We start from the raw sequence: 26,105 nt of genomic DNA, 5'->3' as shown, positions 1-26,105 counted from the left end.
AATAATAATAATAATAATAATAATAATAATAGTAATAATAATAATAATATACAAAAGCAAATTGTCATGAATAAACTGAAAAAAGCCCCCATGAAGAAGGCATAGAGGCAGTGTTTTTTTGTAGAAAATGTATTTTTAAAAATATTTTAATTCTTTAATTCCTTTTCATTTGTAAATATATTTGCGTATTGCCAAACATCCTGTGTGTATTAAGCAATGTGTATGGGTCATGTAAGGCTCACAACTAACACGCTCTGCGTTGGACTTTAGACCTGCTTTCAGATGGTCAATTGCACAGTCTATTTTAGTTCCTCAAAATAGCAACGCACCAACAATACGCCTAAACATACCTTTTTTCTAGACTGGAACACCCATGACTCCACAAAACAGGACAAATGGATTCTCTATTTAAACAACGTGGTGTAAAACGGAAAAAATTGTGTTGCGTTTGTCTGAAAATAGCAACAAATTGCGCCAAATACATCTTGCACCTTATTGCGCCGGGTTGATGATGGAGCCTTTAAAAACAAATAAAATAAAATCGCTTTTTACATTGTAAGTTATGTCATTATCAAAATACTCAACAACAATATTGCATATTTAACCAGTATCGTGCAGCCCGAGCTGTTGATGTACACCCCCTTAGTCCACCCAAGATGTACAGATAAATTAGTACAGGTAAATTAATTTTTTTGTATTACTCTCAGCTAGTAGCTGTGAATCACAATCAACAGTCTTTACTGTTGAAAAAGGTGACCTACATATTGGGTTTCCTAAGGGTAAATTGGGGGGTAAACTATGCTTTAAAACATTGCAGGAAATCATTTTCTGCTCTTTTATTTTTTTTCTCTTTTTGTTTCTTTTCACTTATTTCCTCAAAAAACTTGCTGACTTTCATACATGCTTTTGTGTTTTATTGATTCATCCCTCTCACAGAACCAGTCTATACAAATATGAATTGTGTTTACAAATTTGATCCTAAAAAGAATGAAACTTATTTAACATTTAAATATACATAATATATATTTTCATTTTTAATGTTAAAAAAGTCCAAAAGTCTTTTCATTTTGCTTTATTTATAGTTAAGTGGTAAATGAAAAATATGAAGATATTTTCCAGATATGTATTTAGGATGCATGAAAGAGTTTAAAAATATGGAAAATATAAACTGTAAATGTTTTAATAATTGTGATAAAACTGATTTTATTTATTTATTATTATTATTATTATTATTATTATTATTATTATTATTATTATTGTTGTTGTTGTTGTTATTATTATTGTTATTGTTATTATCGAAATCACTAAATAAGAATATTGATATTGTAATAAGATGAATTTCTGAAGGATTGTCAGATTAAATACTAGATGAAGGCTTCAGCTTTACATTAAAGTAATAAATTATACTGTGTATAAATAAATTTACTGTGGCAGTTCCTTCTGCTCTGGTGACCCCTAATAAATTAATGGAATAAGCCCAAGGAAAGTGCGTAAGTGAGTGAGTGTATTTATTATTTTTTAATTCAAATAATGCAACCATGGTGAGCAAGAGACTTAATATAAAGATGTTTTCCAACAATCAATTGGCTATGAATGCAGTGCCTGGAACATTTTTAATTTTGTACGTGTCTTTCACCATTTTTTTCCATGGTCAAAATTCATTTGGCCTAAATGTTTATAATGCATCTAGAAAACTATTAGCATTTCCATACATGTCAGTGGCAGATCTGACTCTTCCCAATTTACCACAAAGTTTCTGTCACTTTAAGTCATTGATCTCTGCTGTCTGCCCACTCTCTCTCATACTGAAATGCACAGACACACCTGTGCCCACCTCAAGCACACAAATGCAGGGCTACGCGTACATAAACCAAAACAGAAACACTAACTCAACACGATAAACATCACACACACACACACACACACCAAAAGACCATGACACTCACACACACATACAGCATTATCAACACTATAGGGATTCACTCGGCCCTGTCCATTATGCCCCTCTTCTCCGGCACCATGTCTTCATTGACCTTCTCAAGCTGTTCGTTGGACTTTCACGTTCTTATTGACCCGCAGGCTGTCTGCCACTGACTGTCAGCATGAATTTGTCATCAGCAGTGGACATCAGTGAGCAATCCGACGATTACTCACTGGCCCTGCGCGCCTTTTCTTCCTCACAGGCATGATATCATCTCCACAGCGCAACGTCGCTCTTTTGTCAGTCTGCTGCTAGCAAACAGGCCCACATTGGCCTGTTAGATGGTCAATAAGTGGTGTATGACAAACGGAATGTCTGATAAGTGTTTTTTTAGCACTTTTATTATGCTTTTTTTTTTTAGATTATGTGTAAGTTAAATGTAAAAGGCAAGCCAAGATCATTCTTAATACATTACTGTGGCTACAATCTGCACAATTTAGAATCCAGGGGTGGGCAATGTTGACCAGTTTGGCATCGTGCAATGGCATCGTCGTCCTATAGGTGGGGGTGGGGGTAGTTGTTGTTAAATTTCAATTAATTCAAAATCAGGTCTTTGCTTTATAACCAAACCATAAATAAATAAAGTTACAAATTAACACCTGTCAATCACTTATTTCCACGGGACTCTGGCATGAATAGGGATCTGTGTCATTCTAATGGCTTTTTCCCACAGCTAGTGTAGGAGACGAAAGTCCGTTTGAAGTTCACTGTAATATGTATTGTGATTGCTGATAACTTCCTAATTTTACTATTATTATGAGAAAATGATTACCAGTAAAGATGATAGGGCCTGACTGTTTTCGTCGCATATGCACCCGAAATTTTATTTTGAAGCATTTTTGTGCGAGTGCATAAATTTTCATTGTTTTAACTGCAAAATCCTCACCGCATGCCCGGATTTGGGAGACATTTATGCTGAATGCATCTTTGCACCTAAAATGCCAAACGCCGCACTCAGGAACAGATTAAAACAGTTGTTATGTGAACTTGCTGAAGTAAAAAAAGCCTGCAATGCTTGCCCTGCCTTTGTGCTCTTCTTATTGGCCCACTGCTCTAGCACTAAACGCGAATGGATTGGTTAATATCAGCTGTCAATCACTGAGTCAATGCCTTCTGCCTTCAGATGACAGGAGCTACATCGCGAAAATGTTAAGCGCTGAAGATGAGAGAATGAAAATGACACTGACAGATTTTGTTTTAGAAACCACCTAAAGTTACTAATAATAGCACATCTTATTAGTGATCATGTGCTGACTGTTAATCGACTATTTACACTTTTCCAAGAGTGCATAGGGGTTTGCAGGTAATAGCATTTGCCACTGAATCTACACATGTTAAGCGCAAGAGGTACTGTATAATCCTTCATTTAATCATCACAATGCTGTCAGCCGTGCAGCTTTATGTAAAATTTAACACAGCTCATGACAAGTCCATTATTAATATTAAGATGACATGCAAGTAATAAGTTATGTATCAATATAAATGTGGGACGGGGCGATAGATCGCGATGCCAACTCAGCATCGTGAAGTTTGTTGGCCATCGGCGATGGACCCAACCCTGTACATTTCTTTGGTGATAGATATTTGATGGAAAATTTTAGTTTTAAGAAATACACATTTCTAACATTTCTAACTTAAGTAAGTATAATTGGTACAGGTACAAATACATTTAATTAAGTAATTATAGAGAAAATGTAAGCAAATACAGATTAAATTTTGCTTTGTAGCTAATTCTAATTTGGAAGCACCTATTTGTCTGCTTTCCCTGTTAAATAATAAATAAAAAAGAACAAAATTATAGGAAAATGTATGTAAAAAAACCTCTGTAAAAGACCTCCAAAACAAATGTAGGCAGCTTTAAAATAGCATAATATGGACAATTTAAGTTTGTGGCTATTTTAAGCAGTGGATGAGCTAATGCTGTAAATGTTTATCCAAAATAAGCCCCTGTGAGGCTCTGCTACAATCCATAAATATGCATATGAAATGAAAGCCTTACAAGATGAAAGCTGACACCTTAAAGTAATAGACTACCCGGAGAGTATTATTGTAGTGAATCACTGAGATGAACAAGATTGAAGCTTTGAAGGCTGTGCTGTGTTTCAACAACTCAATTTTTTTTCTCTCTCTTCACTGTGTCTATTACAGGTTGCCGCTGTTCAGATGTGTGACGTGGTAAATGAGATTGAGCTGGCAAGAGCGAGGTGTGAGAATAAAACAGCAGGAAATGTCACATCAGGTAATTTTCAAGAAACAATGTTGCTTTGTGCCATTTTCATAGTCATTAAACAATTTTGCATTGATGAGGAAAAATGGATGTTAACTGTAGATCACAGAGATATGAGATTTGGTGCAGAAACAGGATATTTTGTTGCAGTTCTAAATAAAAAAAAAATAACAGAGTAAAAAAAAAATAGCAAAAATGTACTGTATATACTGTAAACGTGTTTTTTATGTTGTGCATCTATTGCACAAAGTCTTTTGCATAATTCTATTTTCCCTATTTATTTTTAGTAATTAATATTTACATAACAAATTACATGGGCGATGCAGTGGCAGAGTATGTAGTGCTGTTGCCACGCAGCAAGAAGGTCACTGATTCGAGTCTCTGCTGGGTCAGTTGGCGTTTCTGTGTAGAGTTTGCATGTTCTCCCTGTGTTCGCGTGGGTTTCCTCCGGGTGCTCTGGTTTCCCCCACAGTCCAAAGACATGCGGTACTGGTGAATTGGGTAGGCTAAATTGTCCGTAGTGTATTGGTGTGAATGAGTGTGTGTGGATGTTTCCCAGAGATGGGTTGCGGCTGAAAGGGCATTCTCTGTGTAAAAATGTGCTGGATAAGTTGGCAGTTCATTCCGCTGTGGCGACCCCAGATTAATAAAGGGACTAAGCCGAAAAGAAAATGAATGAATGAATGAATGAATGAACAAATTACACTATTTGACCGTAAAAAGTTTATTTGTATAGGATGAGTACAAAAAATGCATTAAACCATTAAACGAAATATGAAATGCAGTATTTAAGTATCAGGGCGAGGCGGTGGCGCAGTAGGTAGTGCTGTCGCCCCACAGCAAGAAGGTCGCTGGGTCGCTGGTTCGAACCTCGGCTCAGTTGGCGTTTCTGTCTGGAGTTTGCATGTTCTCCCTGCCTTCGCGTGGGTTTCCTCCGGGTGCTCCGGTTTCCCCCACAATCCAAAGACATTACAGGTGGATTGGGTAGGCTAAATTGTCCGCAGTGTATGAGTGTGTGTGTGAATGTGTGTGTGGATGTTTCCCAGAGATGGATTGCGGCTGGAAGAGCATCTGCTGCGTAAAAACTTGCTGGATAAGTTGGTGGTTCATTCCGCTATGGCGACCCTGGATTAATACAGGGACTAAGCCGACATAAAAATGAATGAATGAGTATTTAAGTATCATTGCAGTTTGTTTTAATATGCCCACCTATACAACAGGTATATTGTTCTGTCTGGTTCTTGAATCTGATTGTCTGATAGCTGTGCGATATTGTGCAAATAACAGCATTGGTACAGCCTCTTAAACCTTTACCCTTGTGTATTATTCCGCCCACATACAGCTAAAAGCAGAGAACACTACCGTTTGACAAATATTGCAGATTTTGGGCTACATGCAGTTTATTTATAAGGATAGTGCCTATTTTAAAACATTTCTAATTTCTGAGAGACAGCTTGTCGACGGCCATTAGCCTGTATTTCAGTTGAGCAAAGACGATTAATGTTGTTCATCCACAAGATGGCAACAGAGACTGCATAATAAGCCCTTAGAGGTTAAAAACAGTGTAATTTCTAACTACAGCTGATCAAATCATTATTAAACTTGTAAGTTCTAAGTCGATCATTCACTTTTGTATGTTGTAGTGCTGAGTTTATACCATACGATTGTAGTGTATTAAGTGTGAGATGGGACTTATATTAGTATTTTGTGTTCATCACTCTTTGTATAGCATCTGTTTGTTTCTAATGCGTCTCCTGTTTTCGTTACTGCAGACTAGTTCAGTAAAAGGAAAGAAGAAATGCGTATATGCTTGGTGTTTTCCTCTTCACAAACACAACAACATATTGGTAGTGGTTGTGTTGCTTTGGCTTTTTCGGGGAAAATTATTGTGATATCCTGATTGCAGCAGAGAAATACTGGGAAATCTCTGTAGACTGATGGCATTTCATGCGGTTCAGCCTTATAATCTTGAGATGTTAGAAAAATCAGTTTTGTATGTTTGTATGTATGTATGTATGTATGTATGTATGTATGTATGTATGTATGTATGTATGTATGTATGTATGTATGTATGTATGATTTATATAATCATATATATATATATATATGATTTAATAAATAATTAATTAATAAATAATTTAATAAATAATAAATTTGTATTTAAACTAATTTGGTTTTGCCACTGTAATATATCAAGTTAAACTAAATGAAAGAAATATATTTTAGCAACTAGCTCAAATAAAAATTTTATAATAAAAAAGATTATTAATAGTTTGAAATAATTATTAATATTATTATTTCTCTCAAAATTCATTTTGAGTAACAAAAAATAAATTATTTTAACTTTAAAACCTCTTCTGCCATGTAGTTTTAACCCATCCTTTGCAAATAAGCGGCTAATAAATTGTATTATTTTATTATTTAAACATTTGTTGCATATCAATATAATTATGTATACATTTAACATTAATTTATATGATATAATAATTAAATATTTAGAAAAATATTGCTTCATCTAATAGGGGTAAATTTGAATAATAATGATTCATTCATTTTTTTCCTTTCGGCCTAGTCCCTTTAGTAATCCGGGGTCACCACAGCAGAATGAACCGCCAACTTATCCAGCATATGTTTTATGCAGCAGATGCCCTTCCAGCTGCAACCCATCACTGGGAAACATCCATACCCCCTGATTCACACACATACACTATGGCCAATTTAGGTGACTCAATTTACCTGTACCACATGTCTTTGGATTTGTGGGGGAAACCGAGGCACCCGAAGGAATCCTACGCAAACACGGGGAGGACATGCAAACTCCACACAGAAATGCCAACTGACTCAGCCGGGGCTCAAACTAGCGACCTTCTTAGTGTGAGGCGATTGTGCTACCCACTGCGTAGCCGTGCTGCCCCTTGAATAATAATAATAAATTTAAAAATAATTGTGGTCAGAGGCTGATTACCATCATTCTCATCAATGAGATGCTTTATGCACAGTTTAGATTTTCAGCAAAGGACAGATGGACCGCTATAAAGATCTCCACAATTATCCAGATGTTCCTTTGAGGAATGAAGCAGGCTTTCCTCCACTGACTCATTCTTCAGGTTGACGAGGTGAACTGGCAATCAGGCATGAAAGATGATTTTTTTTTTTGAAGTGGAAGGCAGCTGTAAAAGTCAGACCCCCATCCTGGATGGAGAGTGGATGAATGAAAGGATCTGCAGTGCCCACAAGCAATTCATGTAACTGTTTGAAGTGAAAGCCCCGTTGTGTCCATATGTATTGGTCTAAGTTAGACATGAGAGTTAAAAAAAAAAGCTCCAACTTTGGGTCTTTTGAAGTAATATGGGCCGGCTTTTTGTATCTTAGATATCTGTTGGGCTGGATAGACCATTGATACCACAGAAACCACTTCTTTATCAACTAAATAAGTAAAGTTATAAACATTGTATAACTGTAGGAAATAAATACCACAGCAACAAAACACAACATAACATTGAAACTGCTCAAACACTCTAAGAATAAGACATTATGTACTAATATGAATTTTATGTACTCTGATTTTCATTCATGTTCATTTGAATCTTGTGTGTTTTATTGTTAACTGACATGCCGGTAAAATTAATGTACCAGTATATTTTCGCTTCGTCCTTTCTAGCCATATTGCGCATGTCTTTGGACTGTGGGGGGAAAACAGAGGACCTGGATGAAAGCCATGCAAACACGGGGAGAACATGCAAATTCTACACAGAAATGCCAATTGGCCCAGCCGGGATTTAAACCAGTGACTTTCTTGCTGTGAGGCGACAATACTAACCACTGTGCCACCATGCGATCTATCTTATATATAATAATATATATTGAATCTACTGGGAATTTTAAAATGGTTCTTGTAATTCTTTAAAAGTCTGCTAAGAGATTTTATTGGTTTTTGTGGTCTACAACAACTTAAACCAAGTTCAACCGAGACTGCCTTCGTTTTTGTTACTGGAGCTCTTCGATGCAGTGAGGTGAGATCTTGGATCTGTCTGCTGCTTTCACGTGGTTTAGCACCAGATCCAGCGGTCAATCCTCAACAAATATTTTTTCAAAGACTTTGCTCCAGTGGGTTAAGTCTTATCTGTGAGGTAAATCCTACAGCATGAACTGGAGAGGTGAGAAGTCTAAGTTGCAACATGGGCTCAGTGCTCAGCCCTCTTCTCTTCTCATCACTGGATCCATCATTCAGAGAGATGGTTTTTCCTGACACTACAGTGCTATAGCAAACAGAGGCTATGTTTCAACCCACCTAATTATATGCGCATTTTGGAAAATCACCTGAATGAGCATATATTTGAAAATAGACATAAAAAATGTATGCGCACAACTGAGTTGGATAACTTTTTATCTGCTAAGAAAAATGTGCATCAACTTGAGTATGCGTTTCAAAAAGTAATGTAATATTATTTTTGGGTGTGATGGGTGTGATGTGATGACATTATTTGATAAACCAGCAGACAGATCACATTGTAAAATATCTGAAATGTTGTTTTGGTCAGTCGTTAGCACTGTCTCCTCATAGTAAGAAGGTCACTGTTTCAAGTCTCTGCTGGGTCAGTTGGCATTTCTGTGTGGAGTTTGGATGTTCTCCCCTTGTTTGCGTGGGTTTCCAGTGGGTCCTTAGATTTCCCCCACAGTCCAAAGACATGCACTATAGGTGAATTGAATAAACTAAATTGGCCGTAGTGTGAGTGTGATGTTGTTTTAGTAATTCACCTGATTTGCTGCACTCCCAAAGAATGGTCTTTTGCATCCAAAAGTCACAGCGCAAGACATTTCTTATTTATATTAAATAGTGACTTCTCCTACCACAGCAAATTCCAATTTTCCTTTTGATTTTTGGGGCTAGTTTATCACGAAGGAACATTTTTGTTGTCTTTGACTCATTGGAATGTTTTATGTAATTATTACAGTTTTGTATAAGTCTTTTTTGCATATTTGGTTGGGAACATAGTTAATGTTTGCTAATAAAAACAGTTACTAGCTTTACACCCCTGAACTCACTGCTTCAAATGATTTTTTTTTTCCTCCAGAAGCTTGTATTTTGCAAGTAAACAGCACATTGTGGTACCATCCAAAACTTACTTTGTCTGTTTCATGTTGATGGAAGGCAACTTAACAACACAGCTAAAGATACAGCTAAAAAGTGATCTTTCTTTCTAAAGAGTCCACTTTTTTTTACTTGCACCTTCTGTTAGACCTTCTGTCTATTTTTTTATATCATGCTACGCTGATGACTTCTGTTCTTACGCAGTATAGGTGTCATTTAATAAGCACAAATTTACAGAGCAAGCAGACTTGCTGCAAACTCAAACATCAAAAATGAAACGTGTGACTGATTTACACGGCTAGATGAGCTGTAATGGTAATGGTAGATATTTTTTGTAATGCATTTATGTCATGTTCAGAATACACTGTAATTTAGTTTGTTATGATAGTCAGATTATGCAATTTGGACTCGTATACTTGTCATTGGCCGACATGACAAACTGCTTTGTTTTTTGAACAGGCATCAGTTGATGTTTTTAATGCCATGCCTGATGTCATTGAGAAAGCAGAAATAGCTACTGATGTCCACAAACAAGATCATAAATAAAACTTGAGCAAATATGGTAAAGACAAGAGTATAACTCTACAAACCCTTCAATCAAGGTATAAATCCATCTAGCTGCAGCCTTTCTCTGGCCATGTTTGAAGCTGTGCTCAGATGGTTGAGCAAAAATGATACAAAAGCTGTCTGTACGAAATACTGCATTGAACATGCTAGTTTGTGAAATATCCTTAAAGCACTGTTAGTGGTCGTTCAATATTCCACAAAATTTGAGAGAATTCAATTCAATTCAGCTTTATTTGTATAGCACTTTTACAATGTAGATTGTGTCAAAGCAGCTTCACATAAATGGTCATAGTAACTGGAACAGTGTGGTTCAGTAACTGGAACAGTGTGGTTCAGGTTTTAGTGTTTAAGTTCAGTTCAGTTCAGTTTAGCTCAGTTCAGTGTGATTTAATCATTACTGAGAGTTCAAACACTGAAGAGCCAATTCATCGATGCGTAGCTCTACCAATCCTGAACCATGCGAGGCAGTGGCGACAGCGGAGAGGGAAAAAAAAACTTCACCTGATGGGAGTGAAGAAAAAAAACCTTGAGAGAACCAGACTCAGTTGGGCACGACCATTTTAATTTCTCCGCTGGCCAAAAGTCTTGTGCAGAGCTTCATTCGCCGTGGTTAAGGCTGGAAGATGGCCTCAGCGAAGACTCGTCTGTCCCTGGGACGTCGCTGGAATCAGACTCATGTTCTCCACTCCAAGAATTGAGAAATCAATTCTTGCTTCCTGACTCACGTTGATGTTTACGATTCACAACAACAACATACGTACGATTCTGTTGAATTTAGAATGAACATTAGTATAATGATCACAGAGGACAGTTTACAAAACCACATCCGTCTAATGGTGCAAGCAACTGATGCTTTATGTAAAAATGCCTGTGAACGCACTGCTGAACACATCCTGATGAGTTTCAGAACATCAGGATGCAATCACAAGAGTTTCCTCAATCACCTGATGTAAACACTGAGTTTATGAGACACAGATCACCATTTTTTAAATCGCATCAAATGAGTTTTTCTGTAGAGAAAATACATTTAACAAGTCATTTGAAGTAGAACTAAACCTGTATTGTTTTTATTTTGTCTGTGGATTTAGTAGTCAAGGCTTCTACTCTTTCCCCAGTCAGTGTGTTCAACTATAAAATGTTTTAAGTAGATGGACTCACATTTTATTTATCAGATTTCAATTTAAACCGCAGTCCTCCGATGGCTGAATTTACATGTCTACAGTCTGACCCAGCCTCACATATATTATATAGCAAGTATCTGAAAGAGGTGGATTTTTAAACAGTCCACTTGGTTCTGGAACATTCCTCTGTAGCTTGAAGAGGACGAGTAAGATAAACTGGCTGTCAGTTTTTCACATTCACAGTCAACAGGCAGCTCATCTCGCCTCATGAACCTGACGGATGCATTCTGGGGCATGAGGAGCCTCGTAAATATTCAGAATATTACGGCTAAAGCAATAAGCTGATAGCGTATCTCAGTTTATTGTGCTCACAGGTGTCCAACTGAAGGATGAGGGAAGCGAGAGTTTTAGAGTCCTTGAGTTAGTTTTAAACAACCCCACCAGATAAATGAAACACTAGTGAAAATAAAATGTACTGTTGAAATTATTACAGTGGACAAATTGATATTTTGCTAGACCACTGGACATGCAAATCTACCTAATGATAAATGGATGTTTTCGTGCTTTTAACACAACAATTATTGCAAATAAATGACATGCACTGTGAAACATTCGCAATTTAGTAGCATTTTCTGTTATTTTACAGACATATTTTTCTATATATTATTTCTTATATATTATTTTAAACTTTTAAAGTGTCAGAAGTTATTTATTAAACCGTAGATTTAAATTTTCAACATCAAAAGTCGACAGAGCTGAGATCAACATGCCATAATGCAATTCACTACCGTAAATAAATCAAAAACACACAAAATACAAAAACTGTTCATCGGCCACTTTATTAGGTACACATGTCCAACTGCTCATTAACGCAAATTTCTAAACAGCCAATACTATATCAGCGACTCAATGCATTTAGGCACGTAGACATACTCAAGACAATATGCTGCAGTTCAAATCAAGTATCAAAATGGGCATGAAAGGTGATTTAAGTGACTTTGAACTTGGCATGGTTGTTGGTGCCAGATAGTCTGGTTTGAGTGTTTCAGAAACTGCTGATATACTGGGATTTTCACGCACAACCATCTCTAGGATTACAGAGAATGGTCCGAAAAAGAGAAAATTCCCTGTGAGGGGCAGTTCTGTGGGCGCAAATGCCTTGTTGATGCCAGAGGTCAGAGGAGAATGGCCAGACTGGTTCCAGCTGATAGAAAGGCAACAGTAACTCAGATAACTACTCGTTACAACTGAGGTATGGAGAAGAGCATCTCTGAATGCACAACACGTCCAACCTTGAGGCAGATGGGCTACAGCAGCAGAAGACCACACCAGACGACATTCCTGTCAGCTAAGGAAACTGAAGCTATGATTCACACAGGTTCAATCAAAATTGGACAACAGAAGATTGGAAAAACATTGCCTGGTTTGATGAGTCTCGATTTCTGCTGTGAAATTCGGATGATAGGGTCAAGATTTGGTGTCAACAGCATGAAAGCATACAATCAAAAATATATTTTTCAAACTGAGCTGAAACAAGAAAATTCTTGAGATTTCAATCCACATAAATTTGTTCAAACTGTTAAGTTATCTTAATCAATTTGTGTTGGAACAACATGAATGAATTGTGTGGAACCCTGCTATTTACAGTGTATATCCATCCGGCCTTGTATCATTGGTTCAGGCTGGTGGTGGTGTAAGAGTTTGGGGGATTTTTTCCCACTGAGTGTATATAGTGGGTAAAATAAATATTGAAAATTTCACAATTTATGCATATAAATATATTAAAATTTTTTTAAAAAGGAACAAAAATTAGTTATGGGTAATAAAATTGGAATGACAAAGTGAAAGTACTGAACTATAATGCTTTAATAGTTAATGCTTTGTAATGCTTTATATTTGTGTCCTGTTAAAGGCCTATATTGAGTTAATGCTGTTATTCTCTATTCTTTTGTCAGGCTGCAAAGGGATGTGGGATATTATTGCTTGCTGGCCATCAGCCAAAATTGGGGAACACGTGGTTATTCCCTGTCCAAATTACTTCAGACACTTCTCTGATCAACATGAGGGTAAGTTGAAATCGCCATCACAAACCTTTGATGAACTTCAAGGCTTTAAGCAACACATGTAACTCTTCAAAAAAGTGCAAAGTGTCTTCTGTCGTCATGTCAGCTGCTGTCAAGTTGCTTTAAAACTAAAAGTTTAGAGGCACTTCAGTGTCTGAAGTTCAGGAGCAAATCTGAAACTCCCACATACTTGCTGGTGTAGATTCTTTGATATCAGACTTCTCAAGGCAAAGTGGCGTGCTAGGGGAAATGATCATTAAAAATCAGCCCAAGCCAAGACACTGCAGGTGAATAGGGTAATGTAATTACCTAATAATTATCACCATACTTTCCAATTGTTAATTGATTAAATTAAGAATCACAATGTTTTCATACTACAAATTTGTTATAATTGAATGTGCAAATAAAGCATTGTTCATTAATTTTGCAGTAATTTGCATACAGTACTTGAACAAAAAAAAAAGATTGTTGAGTGAAGTCAGATTCATGATTATTTATTTTATTTGACATATTAAAGTCAAAGCTTTACAGAGAAGGTTTTAGGAATCTTTTTAATACTTCATACTTAATAGAATACTACGAACACATAAACTGTATAAAAGCAAGAATATTATCATGTATGAACATACTGGTTCCATTAGTAAAAGCTTTCATAATACAAATCTATAAAATAAATAAAAGAAAAGAAAAAAAAGAAAAGAAAAAAAAAGAAAAAAATCCAAAAAAATAAATAAAATAATAAAATAAAATAAAATAACCCAAAACTCTAAATTGAAAAGTGAATAAAAAAAAAAAAAAAAAAAAAAAAATATATATATATATATATATATATATATATATATATATATATATATATATATATATATATATATATATATATATATATATATATATATATATATATATATATATATATATATTGAATTGTCAAAACATCAAAACCAAATAGGTATTTCTCCCTCAAACATGATTTTAGTGGTATGTTGTCATGAATGTATGGTCCAAAGTTCAACAAAATGAATAAAATTTGTATAATTTTATCACAGCCGTTATTTTTATGGGTATATTAATGCAGTTGAGCCAGTGACTGGGGTTATACTTTACATGCAGAAGTATTGCTTTGAGTGAACTGAACTGGTAATCCATCAGGCGCCAGTCAAACTCATTGATTGAGTGTGTGCTGCTGTTACTCAGACTTGTTTATCTGATAATTCTGTCTCAGCCACATTACAACACAAACTATTAATTAAACTCATTAAAAGTCTGGCAGCATACCAAGTTCAACTGATTTGCAGTACATTGGGGTTGTATTTTAAATTTAGTCTCACTTTGACATTAGAAACACAGTTAACAGAATATTGCTTCTTTTAATACAAATATCCAATAATCAAGTTTAAACAACACATTACACTTTATGATTATCTTTATTTTTTACTGTAATATACATTAAACAGAAATGGCCCACTTGTTAATATTAGCAAATGAATAAATAAACATGATATATCAGCTATTTTAAGTTAATATTTATAACATATGATTTTGTAATTTTTTGTAAATTATTTTTTTCTTTTATAAGTTGACTCTGCCATTAAAATGTTTCTTTTTGCAAATTAATAATGAAAACAGAATCATTTCTTAAAAATTTAAGACACCCTGGAGTACTTAAAATGTTTTTAACAGATTTGTGTGTGTTGAGCATCAGTTAAGACAACATTAGCACCTGTCAGCTTGAAATGTGGGGAAAACTGGATAATTTTGAGCTTTTGTCAGATAATTTCATCTTCCGGGTTAAAAAACTTTTTTTAATTGGTGTTTAATTGGTGTTTAATTCATTAATTGGTGATGTAACGCGAATCTGTTAGTGGAGTGATGCCACGATGCTTTGTTATTATTATTTATAGCAGAGTTCTCTTGTCCTATGAAAATACCTTGCTTCTTAGTTATTCATGAGAGCAAGACAGACCTGCCAAACTGTGAGACCCAATGACTCAATCATTTACGGCACGGTTCGTTTCGGGTTTGTTTCCACGGTACATGGGTTTGTTGCATGTTTTTCTTGAGACTCTTTTATCAGTTGAATTTCTTACCATTCAGACACATTGCTTATATACGTGCTGCCATCTTCACTCATGTTTAAAATCCTCCAGATTGATGGCAGGGTTAATGGTTGGAATAGACAGGGCAAGAGACCTGCTGCACTGCTATCCACTACGTCTGCATTTAAACCCGGGTATTAAGGAAGAAAGAATCCTTCTCATTTATAGTGCTTATATAAACATGATTATTTTTATAATAATATAACAAATCGTGGTTTTGTGTATATGAAAATACAAATAACAAATGAGGCAGAAGATTAAATTACTTACTGTTTCTTTGCATTTAATTTTTGTAAACTAAAAAATCATGGGTCCCCTCATGGTTTGTGTCTCATTTTGTGTGCCAACTGACAATTGCCATGCCCACTCCTTCCTCTGTTCGCAGAGCTCCACACCCATCTCAGAGCATTTTTCTTTTTTAAATTCTGAGGTAGACTTGAACCGAAAGAGGTAGGTTTCTTGGCTCTTTAATGGACATGGATGACAAATCATACTTGGAAACCCAAAAAATGCCACATGTGAATAGGTAAAACTGCCTGACACGACGTTACATATTAAACGATCTGCTTGTCAGTTGTATATCTGAAAAGAGTTTTTAGAAGCTTTGTTTGGTCTGCGAAAAGTCAATCATGTACTGTATAGTACAGTATCTTCAAGCATTATAATATCAGACAATGAAGATATAGTAAATATTTCCCTTTGTGTGCTTTCAGCAATTGACTCTAGAAGGAACTAAATTAAATGGGCTACTTTTAATTCCATTTGTGCAGTTGTCATTGGGCTAGTTAATTTTTGTGGACCTGGCAACCCTGCCTTAGATTTAATGATTTAATACTTCCTTTTTTAGTAAAGTATCCCTTTTATTATCTTTGTTAATACTAGAATAAATGTACTACTTAATGGTATGATCAAATGTTAAGTCTTATTGTCTATAATGTCTTTATGACATGTTATCTATACAACTTTGTTCAAACTGTCTTCTATGCTGATTTAAAAATAATGATTGCACTGTGCTGCAAGCAGTTTATTAAAATCTATAGTTAAGGTTTAAAAGTAAGTGCCCGTTAAGTGCCCTTAGAATCACACTGAAATGTAAATATTTCTCAACTTTAGATTAACTTTTGAATACACTAATGTAGGTAGTAATAATCAGAGTCTGCAATGCTGTATTAGGTTTGCAAAAATGTGCATCACATAAAGTTTACAAGGAAACCAAAATCAATTCCATTTACAGTATTGAAATGACAACCTCTGTCTCGTAGGATGTAAAGCGTTTCTGCATTAATGAAAAAGCACATTTTGTTTGAGGAGTTCAGGTTTTAAATTATTTTCAACAGGCAATCCTATTCAACGCTTGAAGAATGAACGGCTGTGAGAATGTAGGTAGAATTCAGCAGCTTTTCTTTGAAATGTCCTTTTCCATTTCTCTTTCAACAGCTCGTTCACGCAGCAGGTACAGCGGTAATGAAATGTGATGATTCTGGTCATAGTCGACTCAAGCTCCAATGTCTGAAAAGAACTTGTTTTTTTGCACAGAGCTGCTGTCTAAGAGTTTTCACATCATTGACATTTTTACGCTAAAGGAACATAAGGGAATGAGAGTGCTGAGAAGATGAAGACTAAGTTCTGATGACTCAGGGTGCTTTCACACCTGTGAATCGATTCATTTGTTCCGAAACAGGGATTAAAATTGTTACTTTTTGTTCTTGGTGCGGTTCGCTTTCACACGGCAAAGTTTTAAACAGATCAAAATAGCTAAAACAAGTCACGTCTGAGTAAACTTTCCTCACAATGGTCAGAAGAGTGCGCGATTTGTCTGAAGAGCGAGGAGGGATGTAGTGGGGAGGGGCATCCAGGAGTCTCTTTGCATTTGCAGGAGAGTCCTGAAATTCCAGGAGACTTGGGATGTCTGGAATGACCTCCCGCCCTACTCATAATTCTCTCTTCATATAGCTGAATGCCTATTACATATCCATAAACCACTGTGATATAGCCGGGCTTAGATTGTATTGCTTTCTCACTACAATCGATCCGCTCCAGAGTTTGTTTCAATAGAGCCAAGACCACCTCATTCAGGCAATCTCGGACCGATTGTTTTTTCGCAGATCCGAGCGCAATTGCTGGATTCACATATACCAAACGAACCACTCTGGGCAAACAAGACAGGTTCCGAATAAAAAGTCTGGGTGTGAAAGCAACCTCAAACATCAATCTGATTTGTTAATGGTTAAAAACTGGATTGAATTTATGGGAAGTTTAGATGTTTGTGCTTTAGGGTTGAGGTTAGTTTTAGTACACTTTTTTTGTTGGTTGAAGGTCAGGTTTGTTTGTTTGTTTTTTGTTTTTTGTTTTTGATAATGCTCCTACTGTTTTTAAAAACTATTTTTGTTTATATATACAGCTGAAGGCAAAAGTATTAGCCCTCCTGTTAAATTTGAATAATTATTCAAATAATTATTATAATAAGTAGGGATGTAACGGTATCAGAATTTCACGGTACGGTAATACCTCGGTATGAATGTCACGGTACGGTATTTATTGAATCATTTACAGGAAAAAACAAAACTTATGAAAATACTCCAAAAAAGTGCCAAAAGTGTCAATGACATACAAATTAGTCATCTATCTGTAAGCTTTGAAACAGGAACTTCAATTTTAATAACAAAAAATTATTAAACCATGTAAAAACAATAAAGTTTCAATTTAGTATTGTTGAAAACTCATCACATTCAACATTTAATCACACTCAGCCCATCTACCCAGATGAGAGCTCTGCTAGTCGGACTTCTCATCAAGCATCTCCCGCTGGATCTAATCTCATTTATTAAACGGGATATTTCATTTATCTTGTTGTCTTTATCTAACGACATATTCCCTGACTTTGGTCATTGGAATCTATTACTTGTTCACAGGTAACGTGTTTTGGCTGAGCGCAAAGATAAGTTAATGATTAATGTAAGCACGTACATTCTGTATATTGACTGATCGCTTGCCTTTATTTCCTATAATGTATAAACTTATTGTATGTTATACTTTTAAAATGGCCATTATCGATTATTAAAACTGATACTCAGCAAAAGAGAGGCTGTGTTTCGTATTTTCACTGAAATTGAAAGGAGGCAGTTGTTATCGGCTCCGTTTTGTTATAAATATCCACACAGTGAAGATGACGCTCATCTTATGCAGCACGGCGCCTCAACATTTCTGCTGTCTAAGTTGCTAATATTAAAATGAAAATAGGCAGTTCCTTAAATCATGTTTACATTTTATTGTTGATAAAGTGAAACAGCGAAGCCAGGGTGATGTGAATGAAGTTATAAAGTACACTGTTCCCTTTGAAGATTTACCCGTGTCCTCGGTATAATCTGCTTTTCCATATCAAACTGAGAAGAAGAGACTGCAGCCTTGATCAAACTTGCGAAGTCTGAACTTACACGGAGAGGATGCAGGACTGAACTGTGCGTGTTAGGCTACTTAATATTCAGGAAAAGCCCCAATCAGAGAGGCGAACGTCTGCAGCCCCGCCTCCGTTTTCAGAAGTCTCCGTTTTCCATTATCCACACTGAGACATTATCCACACATTTCGAAACGCTCCGTTTTCTGCGCTCGAGAACTCCGGCGTAGTGTGGACAGTTGGCGTAACCGTAGCAAAACTTATGCGTTTTCAAACTAAAACGCATTAGTGTAAACGGGGCCTTAGAGTTTTCCAGCTCTTTTCATCCCCGCTTCTAGCAGCACACTCCATTTCCGCATTACTGGATCTGTAGCGACAACAGACCGCAAGGGATGATGGTCAAGCATGGGCTGATGGGTATTGTAGTTTTCACTACCTCCCGTTCGCTTCATTCGCCTAAGCAAATTTTCTTAGAAGACCTATAGTTTTACCGAGTCATGCGACTTCGGTAATATCGAAAAAAAATAATATTGCGGTATGACGGTATTTACAAAACCGTTACATCCCTAATAATAAGTGATGATTGAAAAAAGAATCACAGTATTTGCTATTATATTCCTGAGGAAAGATTATTTCTTTTAGTTTGACTGAATAAATAAATAGTATATGATTAAAAATACCTTTTATTTATTTATTTATTTATTTATTTATTTATTTATTTATTTATTTATTTATTTATTTATTTATTTATTTATTTCCACCTTAAGTTTTTTTTATTGGCTACAGAAGATTGGCTACCACTGTTGTCCAATGACTTAATTAACCAAACTTATTAAGCAAGTTAAACTAAGTAACCTAGATAAGTCTTTAAAATGCACTTTAATCTGAATCTTGTATCCTTCAAAATAGCCATTCATAAATTATGTACTGTCATCATTGCAAAGACAACAATGCATTCCTATTTTGATGATCAAAAAGGCATCAATGTGTGGATGTCCAGTGAAAGTCAGGTTTTTGACATCCAGTCAGTTTTTGAAGCATTTTTAATGCGTTATTTTAGATTATAAATTGACATTAAGGTTTCTCAGAGAAAGTTAAACTAAACACAAATGAGCAATTACATGCAAATGTCAACTAATGAAAGAATGTAAGCCATGAAAGAAAATAAGTTTTTACCAAAATTGTAAAATCCTTTTTAGTTTTTTTTTTAAAGTTTTTTTTGTACGTTTGTATCTTACAAGACTCTAAAGTGTCATTAATCCATAATGAAGTTCTTCATTAATCTATAATAAAGCTTTTTACTCATAAATACAAAAATGTAAAATAAAAGAAAATCAACCATTTTTGTTTTAAAGACAACTCTTTTTGATTAGCATAATTTTTTGTGGGTATTGCAGTTTAATTCACAGAATTTCTACAAAGTATGTTGTATCGTGTAAACTGAGGATGCACGATTTATCAACAGTTAAATGTTTATCAGCCGATAAATGCTATTTTTAATGCTATAGTTATCGGTCCATGTCAAAATTAGGCTGATATCTTTAAGCCTATAGATTAAGTAATTGTACAAAACTACCCTCATCGCACACGTGAGGGTTGAACTTGTTCAGACTTGTCCAGTGCACTAAAACAGCCTGCCTCACATTGTTTAATCCTTCAAAGTCCATCCTTTCTTTGTTTGGTTTTGCTGTGCATTTATTTAACTTGTTTGTTAATTAAATTACGTTTTCTTATTTAATCAATTATTTTTATGCAACAGTCAAGTTGCATGTTTATTTGCTATGAATCATTTATTTTTATCATGCTGATTTATGTCAAATAATGAATATAGGTCTATATAATCACCTTGCAATTTTAAAATGATTGCTTTGAGTAGGCTATTTAGTTCATAAGATCAGTTCAAACTTTTATAAATTTTTAAAAATAAAATCAGTTGTTCACTGTATAAAAAGAAAAACATTTTGAAATATTTATACTTATCGACTATTTCAGTTCTCAGCCTCCTAATCTATCGGTTATCGATATCGGCCAATAATCCATATCTGAGCATCCCTACTGTAAACTCACAGACTTTTTTGGTCACATTCATACAGTTTAAATCAGAATTATTAGCCCCCCTTTGATTTATTTATTTATTTTTTCATTTTCCAAATAATGTTAATAATAATAATAATAATAATAATAATAATAATAATAATAATAATAATAATAATAATAATAATAATAATAATAATAATAATAAACAGACCAAGTATTTTATTTCACAGTATGTTTGATAATTTTTTTCCTTCTGGAGAAAGTCTTATTTGTTTGATTCCGGCTATTTTTCCGATATTATACAGAACAAACCTACAGTATCCTGCCTAGATAACCGAATTAGTTAAGCCTTTAAATGTCATTTTTTAAGCTGTTTAGAAGTTTCTGTAAAAAAATATAGTAAAATATTATGCACTGTCATCATGGCACAGATGAAATAAGTCAGTTATTAGAAATAAGTTATTAAAACTATTATGTTTAGAAATATGTTCTCTCTGTTAAACAGAAATTAGGGAAAAATAAACAAGCGGGCTAATATTTCAAGGGGGCTAATAATTCTGACTGTACATAACACATGTTTATTTTCCTCATTTAAAATATAAAACATGTTTACAGATTAAATTTTTTTAGATCCCTTAACTCTGTGGTATTTTTGCAAAATACAAACAGATGTTTCAATATAATGTTAACATTTACTCTCTCTGTGAATTTATGTTTTAAAGCTTTACTGCAAATGTCACATCCATAACACTGGAATTGCTCAAATGTACCAGCGTAAAATCCCAAAACTGCTTTGTGCAGCAGGCATCTGATCATTTGTTTTCTCATTCAGCAATCAGCAAGTACAATAATTCTCTGTTTCTGTACAGAGATGTATGTATTGTTAAGATATTCATGGAGGTGCTTCTAGTTAAAATGTAGGATGTTATTCATTCCTCTCAGGACTGCTTCATTACTGAATGCTTGATTAATGACACACAATCTGCCACTGGGCTTCATTTTGTGCCTGTAGATTGTATGGATCACAAAACATTGGTTCATTCACTCATCGTGATTCTTAAGCAGCAAAGTATGAAGATGCTCATGTTTGAGTGCAGAATATAAGTATAATGATGTTCAATGATCTCTCATTCCAAATCAGTCATGCGCTTTATATTGTTGCTCTCTATATACTCTACAGTCCCTACAGCAGATCCTGAAGTCCTTTTGGTACTTTTACGAGCAAGTGTTTTTTTTAGTAACAGAGTTCAATAGACTCACCATCTGAGCCCCAGTTTGTAGACACACAGCTGTGATGTTCACCTGAATGTTTTAGCTGCTGTTCGATTTCATATGTTCTCTGTGTGCGGTGAGCAGGGGATGTTTTGTAGTTCACTACTAATGAGACAGTGGGCTCTATTTACGCACAGACATCAATTAGTCTATAAATAATTAATTGCGTTTGTTAAGCGCAAATTTTCATTTCAAAACTTTTTCTAAATTCAGTTCTAATTTCCAGCAAACTAATAAATGAACAATAATAAAGAAGTGTGCTCAAAAACCTAAAACACTATATATATATATATATATATATATATATATATATATATATATATATATATATATATATATATATATATATATATATAGTGTATGTATGTGTACAGCACATCGATGTGAGAGTTTTAATTTTAATTTCCTGGCTGTGAAGTGATATATTATTGCTTTTATGCCCTTTGAAGTAAACATATATGTTCCATATGATTTGGTAGCTCAAATGAAGTATATTTCAGATGGATGGCACTAATGTAAAATAAACATACAGATACCAGTACAGCTGAAATATATACAGGAGCAATTTCCTTCACTTAAGTCCCACACGTTTCTGATGGATTTTCACTTAAGGCGTACAAACACAGCACAACACCTCTGAATAGAAAAAGATAGATTACGCTTTTCAGAATGATAAAAGTTGTAGTTCAATATCAAGGATTAATGTGACATTGTGGGTTTTTGCTTAGTGGGATCTCTGTGGCTTATATAAGAAAGCTGGAGGTCCACTGGAATAATGTGTGCGGATGGATATATTACGTGTGGGTGTTTTGATAAATGTGAGAGGGTTGGCATCAACCCTTCATGACAAACAAAGCTTACGCTAAAAGCCAAGAGTAAACATCCTCTTTAATAAGATGACACAAGCTTTCAGGTGTTTGGAGAAATGCGATGTATTAAAATGAGAAGATTTCAATCCGTGTCTTTCTGATATGCATTTCAGATATAGCTGGAGGTATTAGCTTAAATAATCTTAATCCTACGCAATAAGCACCTCTGATTATTAATGCATTAATTTATTCAAGCCGAGGCTAAAATATTGTTTTTATGCCTGCAATGATTATTGGGATGTTCAGATACTCTGCTGTTGGATTGTAGACATGAGATTTTGAAGACGTGTGTTATTTGAAGCACTCGCATATGAAAAGTCAACTGGATTTCAAGCAGGTGGCAGTTTTGAAATTGTTTTATTAAATCATTTTATGAAATCACCTTATTATTTTCTCAGGATCATGTGATAAGCTCTTCACATGCCAGACAAATAGAGAATTTAATTTAGCTGCTTCTTGTCTGTTCTGATAATGTTCTCTCAGCTTGCCTCGTGATTGTTTGTATATTTTCCTTGTAAGATTTATAAAGGAGAAAGCTCATTTATGAAATGCATGCAATTTATGGTATGTTTGTTTGTTTGTTTTTTCTTCAAGCAATTTCAGGTACTAATTCAGCAATACATCAAATGGCTAGAGTTTGAAGTCATAGGGGATGAGATACAGCTTGACACATTAGCGTTGCCAAATCTTGTTTGAAAAAAAATCTGCAAATAATCCTATATTCAGTTTAAGCCCCACCTCTTTATGTTGAAAAAAATAAGCATACATAATAGAACATTACATCTGCTTATTTATTCATTTATAAACTGGTTTTCTGATGCCCGCAGTGGCTTAATGAGGGTTGCTTAAAATATGTGCATATGGCAACAGAAGAAGAAAGAATGTGCGCTAGGAAGAAGCCTTTCCAAAATAAAAAAACCCAACATTGTCAATAGTGATTTAGTTAAAACTGTCAACCATAACATGTATGTCCATGTAATTTTACTTTTTAAAGATGTGATTCCACAAGATGTTTTAATGTTGCCATGTTTTTTTTTTTATAACAATTTACAATAAGGTTGTGTTAGTTAATGTTAATGCTTGTACTTAGATAAACAAGGAATAAACAATACATTTATTACAGTATTTGTTCATGTTAGTTAACTTTAATAATGAAAATACAGTTGTTCATTGTTAGTTCATGTCAACTTACAGTGCATTAATGTTAACGATGCATTTTAGATGTTAATAATGCATTAGTAAACGTTGAACTAGGATTAATAAGTGCTGTACGAGTATTTAGTTCATGTCAGTAACCATTCAAGGGCCCCTTTGATGCAAAATCAACTTCTGTAAGCTGTTTGGACATGGGTATTGTGTTGTGTAGGTATAGTGTGTCCATATTCATATTGGTGTGATATAAACACAAGTCAAATTTTTTTTTATTTTCTGACAATAGAATCAAAATCCCAGTGATTTCAAGGCCCACCAAAATGTTTTCCCTGCCCTCTAGGGATGCTCATTTTGGTTAATTTTGCTAACCGACAACCGACGCTCATTAATCGGTTATCAACGGTTAACTGGTCAGATTACTATTAATTTTATATTAAGCAAATTGACGTGCCTATTTTGTGTCTGACACATTAAATATTGCATTTTAAAATACTGATTTATTTTTATATGTTAGCATATTAATAATAGAACATAACAAAGCATTTTCACGCACCTGCAGTGTTTAGCACAGAAGAGCAGAATAACCTAAATAAAATGAATAAATTAAATAGGACTGCCCTAAATTATTTTCACTTAAATAATTAATTTATATTACAAAACGAAAATACTGACTGATTCTTTTTAATAACCGGCGCATAGGCTGTTTTTTTTCTTCCAAATAAAAATAGCTGACTTCCTCAAATTGCTTGCTCCATGGAAAATATGCATTTATTTAATGCCCCGCTGTTATTATTATAATCACAAAACCTTTTTACATTTTTAATAGAAATCATTATTTTAAAGATTATGTCTTGCTATGGTTTCCTCTCTCTCCCTCGCGGTTCAAGTGCGCACGCTGCGTGATGAAAAGACAACAACACGCGCGCATATGTAGACTTTTTGTAAACAGTTTTGTTGTTTAAATATGATATTGCATTAATGTGCATTCATGCTTTATAATCTGTAAAATAAAAAGTAAAGCCTATTTGTTGTGTTTATTACGCAGATAATGCTATAAACTATAAACTATAGGCTATAAACTCCAGCAAGATAAAGTGATTATATGCAGAGTCATATACCTTTATCTATAAATAAAGTATAACTATAGAAACTGTGTTCATCTTAACTGAAAGCTTCATTTGTGTTTGCTGTCCTCACGCATCGCGCACCTGTCAGTCAGTCAGTCAGCACATTACCCCAAAGGGTTAAACAGAGAGCGCACAGCACTATACGGTTACAGAAAAGTTTGCGCTCTTTTATAATTCACTTACCTTTTAATATGTTTTGGTGCGATTATAATTCGCTATTAAAAACAACAACAATAACTGAATGTTTTGAATGGGTATGTAGCCGTGGAGGGATGCATTTTAGTCCCCGCCAAGGAAGAATGAATGTAGCGGAAACCAAGCTCTTCAAAACTTCTCTGTAGTTGTCTTGACAACACAAACTGCTGCTCTGGGATGAGCCGCGTGCAAAAGATGCCCCTCTTAACGCAAAGGCGCATTCAATCGGCCCCTTATGAAGTCAAACTAAAAATATTTAAAATAATATTTTTTATCGTTTAACTGATAGCATTAATCGGTCACAAACGCACCCTTTCGGTTAACGGTTAATCAATTATTTTAAGCATCCCTACTGCCCACCAAATTGATTTGCAGTATTAACATATCTCTGTGGTAAAATCATGTCCACAGAACATGATTTGCAAAGAAACTGGGATTAAAAGATCTGTTTCAACTCTCTGTGATCAGCTGCACCTCAAGAATGAGTTTTACAAGCTCAAAATATTTTTAAAATAGAGTAATTTAAACAGTGAAATTGCTAAGCAATTCATATCTTCTCCTAATAATAGTAATTATAGCATAATAATAGCTAATTTGCATAATTTTCACAGGCAACAAAACAACTACTATGTAATCTTACTCCAAAATTTGTTATTTTTAGCAGGTATATAATAAATTATCTGATGGGTATTTTGAGCTGAAACATTACAGACATATTCTGAAGGCACCAAAGACTTATCTTACATTGTATCAAATTGGTAAAATATGAGCCCAGAACTGATGAAAATGAAAATATTACTCTTGATAAATTTATTTTGACTGTTATTTTTTATTATTTTGTTAAGTCAACTTACAGACACAGAAACCTACATGTGCCAGAGAAGTGCTGCTTTTGTAGCTTTGAGATTCTAA

At 34.6% G+C, this 26,105-nt stretch overlaps 1 protein-coding gene across 9 annotated transcripts in view; it reads left to right on the top strand.

Moving 5' to 3' along the window:
- vipr1b (vasoactive intestinal peptide receptor 1b) overlaps positions 1 to 26,105 on the top strand; it is a 738,286-nt gene that overhangs the window by 667,139 nt on the left and 45,042 nt on the right. For 8 of the 9 annotated variants that reach the window (XR_015524442.1, XR_015524441.1, XR_015524440.1 and 5 more), the window contains 2 exon segments: positions 4,130 to 4,220; positions 12,944 to 13,054. Coding sequence is in view for 4 of the 9 variants with exons in the window: in XM_087308589.1 (XP_087164715.1) it covers positions 4,130 to 4,220; positions 12,944 to 13,054 (202 nt within the window). In the remaining 5 variants the exon portion in view is untranslated. 9 annotated transcript variants of the gene reach the window in all.

This window comes from Danio rerio, chromosome 24 (assembly GCF_052040795.2).
Source record: "Danio rerio strain M-AB ecotype USA chromosome 24, GRCz13ab, whole genome shotgun sequence".
Taxonomy (NCBI): domain Eukaryota; kingdom Metazoa; phylum Chordata; class Actinopteri; order Cypriniformes; family Danionidae; genus Danio; species Danio rerio.
The sequence above is the reverse complement of the archived record's forward strand: the minus strand, read 5'-3'. Positions and strand labels throughout refer to the sequence as shown.